Source organism: Penaeus monodon, chromosome 28 (assembly GCF_015228065.2).
Source record: "Penaeus monodon isolate SGIC_2016 chromosome 28, NSTDA_Pmon_1, whole genome shotgun sequence".
In the NCBI taxonomy this organism is placed as follows: Eukaryota; Metazoa; Arthropoda; class Malacostraca; order Decapoda; family Penaeidae; genus Penaeus; species Penaeus monodon.
The window spans coordinates 28,777,125-28,781,122 of NC_051413.1; the positions used below are offsets into that span (position 1 = coordinate 28,777,125).

Consider the following 3,998-nt stretch of genomic DNA (forward strand, 5'->3'; position numbering starts at 1 on the left):
AGTGATTTTGAGTTAAAATGACTGAAAATAACAAATTAATATATATGCTTATAGAAACAGATTATTTTCACTAGTTTTCCCTAATAGCCTGCCAAAAATAATGCATATCAAAATACTTACATATGACTGTTCTGTTAGTCTATCTGCTGGTTGACAGGACAACATGCGAGTGTTCCTTTCCAGAGCAAACTTTCTCTCCCTCAGGAACGAGGACAGAGGGAATCCTACACTCAAGTTAGGGATCTCAGATGGATGCAGGGGATCAAAGCTCACAGTTGCAGGAGAGTGTTTTTGCTCGCTATCTGGCACTTGGGCATCCTCAGCCCTGCTTCTGCTCTTGGATGGGCTCTCATCTTTGGCTTGGTCCTCTTCTAGTAATTTACAATCTGGGTTATCACCATTTTCAACATTAGCTCCTACCATCTTCTTGGTACCGAAAGGGTTTTCATAAAATTCCTCTTCAATCAGGTGATAACAACAGCCAACATTGCACATGAATTTAACTTTACTATTTGAAATAAAGAGTCTGATACTACTTGCTGCTAGATTACCACAAGTATGTAGGCCCACTAAACCCAGTCTATGTTCGTCTGGACTATGAGAACTTTGATTAACTAAACTGGTTTCTTCATCTCCCTTTGCTTCTAAAGGATTATTCAAAACATCACCTTTTCCCATCTCACACTCTGAAAACGTACTTTTAGCCTTACTATCATTTTGATCTACATTCAAAATTCCTTCATGATTATCAACAGTATCTAACATCTTTCCATCTACAGCATCTTCTTTTTTGGAGGCAGCTAAACTTTCTTTTAAGATCTCTAAGAGGTCTGTATCCTCTGTTATAAAGGCAGTGAGGCCAATGTAAGACCCATGGGCATGTTCATTTTGATCGACACTATCATTTGATAAAACAGGCTTGTTAATCAGCACATTTTTAGACTTCCTCCTCTTTCCACGTTTAATCAACTTCCCCTCTTTTTGGTATTTCTCTGCTGTCTTCATCTTCTGCAAGCGTTTCTGTTTAATAAGAAAATATGTCAAAAATATAAGTGAGTTTATTTTTAGATAGAACATATAACCTGTTTCAAAGATTTCTAAACAATGACTTAAAAGATTTGCATACATAAACTAAATCAGAATTCCTAGATCATCTTCATCTTATTTTCATTCAAGGATTCTCTTTAGCTATATAGGATTAAGTAATCAGAAATGGTTACTCATTCGTCAGTAACATAAGTGTCTATATTGTTGTATTTTTATGCCATCTATATATGATAGTGTATCTAAAATAGTATATTTATTCATCCTCCACTGATAAGCATATGTCTCTGTTGCTTTTGTAAAAATGGAAACTAATTTTGGGGACTTTTAAAATTAATTGTAATTCATAAGATAGATAACATAAAAAAGGAAGGAATGGTATGATTATTCCAAATACTTTATTAGACTTTCCTTCTCTTCTCACATTTGGAATTTCTTAATATCATAAAGTCTACTTTCGCAAATACTTAATCATCAACTGATCAGCATTAAATCCTCAAAATGAAAAATCATCAAAATGAAAACACCTTCCTTACCTCTAACTTAGTATTTCGAGTTAAAGCTGAAGTGGTGTTGACTGGGCTGGAATCCATGGCCAAAACATTTAGGCCATACTGAAGGACCAATGATGAACTCAAGTAACCCTTGCCACTGCCTAGGTCCATGATCCAATTAGCATCAAAGCCTGCAAAAGGGATGCTTTTATCAGATGTGAACTGATTTAGAAGGTTTATTCTAATTTTTTATCCATTATAATACAAATAATGGTAACTGTAAAAGATAGAATTATTAATTTGTGGTAAAATGAAATCATCAACATTGTATACATTGTAAACCAAAAGGAGTATTTACACCAACTCTAAATTATCTATAAAGAATAAAATAACTTTGTTGCTTAAAACACACCTTTTGCAAGGCGAGCAATGACTTCACTCATTACTTCTACTTCATGTGACTTCTTCTCGGACATAATGCCAGTCATGGGCAGCACAGGGATTTTGCAAGATCCATGCAAGTCTAGGATCTATCAAAACACACGGAGAAAAAGTTCTGAGTAACTTTAGATGAAGTCATAAAAAAATCACTTTTCAAATTAATCTCCAGAAGAATACAGTTTTCTTGAAGAATTAGAATGGATATCTTAATTAACCTGAAAATAATAGCTGTTTTGACCAGGAAAAGAGATCTAACCTGTAGAAGGCACAGAACAATAACCTGAATGTATAAAACATGAAGAGATAGTGGCAGGGGAAGAAACAAGCTAGTGTAAGGGTAGATGTACCACTACAGCAGACTCGATTCATAGTAAAGCCTATAGACATGTGCTTCCCAACCTTTTCTGGCCATGAACTGGAACAGAGAGTTTTTTTTAGCTTATAGGCTCTCAAGGCAAAGACGTATTTTCACTCTTACTTCATCAACAGTAACCTAACCAGAGGTTAGTGGGAAACTACAGGTTAACTAACCTCATCTCCGGTCAGCCAACTTGACATATATATACACATTGGACAGTGACAGATTCTTGTATTTTGTTGCTCTATCTTCACAAAACTGTGATATTCCAAAACTGTGAAGCAAACATTTAGCCACTTCGGTATTTGCATATTCTTATATATGTATTTATAAATATATCTACTTGTATTTTCAAAACATCCTCCGACCCTTGGGAACATCCTTGTGACCTGGGTTGGGAACCACTACTATAGCCTATGAACTGTTTGTCACTGTTTAGTGAAGAATACCAGTGAATTGAAGCTGGGAGATGAAAGCATGAGCCTAGAGGCAGGAGAGGCTTTGGGATAGAATGGGAAGCCTAACCTGATGCATGGAAGTTGTGACCCCCAGTGAGTGCAGACTATGCTTCTTTATAATGGATAATAAAGTTGACAGGTTGACAGAGGGTAGGCATAATTCCTCGTCAATTTTGTTATCCGCTGTAAAATGGATGTTAATTTTTCACATTACATAGTCTGGGAGAAGACAAATATCAATTTTTTACTCATATCAAATACAAATTATCAAATCAGTCTATTCACCCATTTCAGCATCATGACATCTAATGCATTCTAAACAACCCAAACATATTGAGTTTTGAATCTTTTGAAAATCCCCACACAGCAACATGATAAATATCTGATGGAAAATGTTGACTAGATCATATTGGAACTTAATGCAACTTCTCAGTAAAGGAACAGCAATTGGTAGTAGTGCCTTAAAAGTTATATCTAGTGGGATGCTTTCATTCAGGTATTTGTCATAATATGCAGCATGAATAAAAAATAAATGTTATGTTTTAAAATACAGTGGTAGCTTAAAAATCATCAGGGACACTTATAAAATAACTCCTGCATATTTGGCAGACCAACTGCAGTTGTGGAACTGACCAACCTTTTTCACATAAAAAGTAAGCTGGTTCACTTTCTTGTGTCAAAAGAGAGTACAGCCTCATGCATTCATCCCTTGAAAATGAATAATATCATACAAAAAAGAAATCATATGACATACCCTTTACAAGGGACTATCTAAAAATACCACAAGAATTGACAAACTCTAAATCACAAATTCATCATCAAAAAAGAAGCTCCTGAAATATAGAATTAATAATCAAAGAACAATAAGAGTGGTAGCCATACAAACCTTCTATGTCTTCCAAATACAGGGCACCAGATGGCATGAGGTACAGTTTCTCTCGTGGAAGGTTGAGTAAACCTTGCTGAATGCCTATGGGTAAGAGTGTTTCCCAGTGGTTGGCGGTGAGGTAGTCGACCATGTGACATTTCATGAGAGGCTTTAGAGGTTCTATTAACCGCACCAGCTTCATTAACGCTTCATTGACCTTTTCCAGTGATGCCATGCTGAAGGACTTCAGAATTACTGTTGGGAATAGATTTTTCTTCTTTAGTAGAACTTTGTACTAAGAAAAATCAGTATTTCAAAAATGACAGTGACCATCT

At 35.6% G+C, this 3,998-nt stretch overlaps 1 protein-coding gene across 2 annotated transcripts in view; it reads right to left on the minus strand.

Annotated features, from left to right (window-relative positions):
• The window catches only part of LOC119591474 (methyltransferase-like protein 25), an 11,825-nt gene that overhangs the window by 6,650 nt on the left and 1,177 nt on the right, over nt 1–3,998 (minus strand). The window contains exons 2-6 of one of the 2 annotated variants that reach the window (XM_037940214.1): nt 3,682–3,918; nt 2,863–2,978; nt 1,951–2,068; nt 1,581–1,729; nt 121–1,020 (exon numbers count right to left, since the gene is read on the minus strand). In XM_037940214.1, the coding sequence (XP_037796142.1) occupies nt 121–1,020; nt 1,581–1,729; nt 1,951–2,068; nt 2,863–2,978; nt 3,682–3,898 (1,500 nt within the window). In that variant the 5' untranslated portion in view covers nt 3,899–3,918. Of the gene's footprint in view, nt 1–120; nt 1,021–1,580; nt 1,730–1,950; nt 2,069–2,862; nt 2,979–3,681; nt 3,919–3,998 lie in introns of those variants that run through there. The other variant, XM_037940215.1, reaches the window with a different exon arrangement.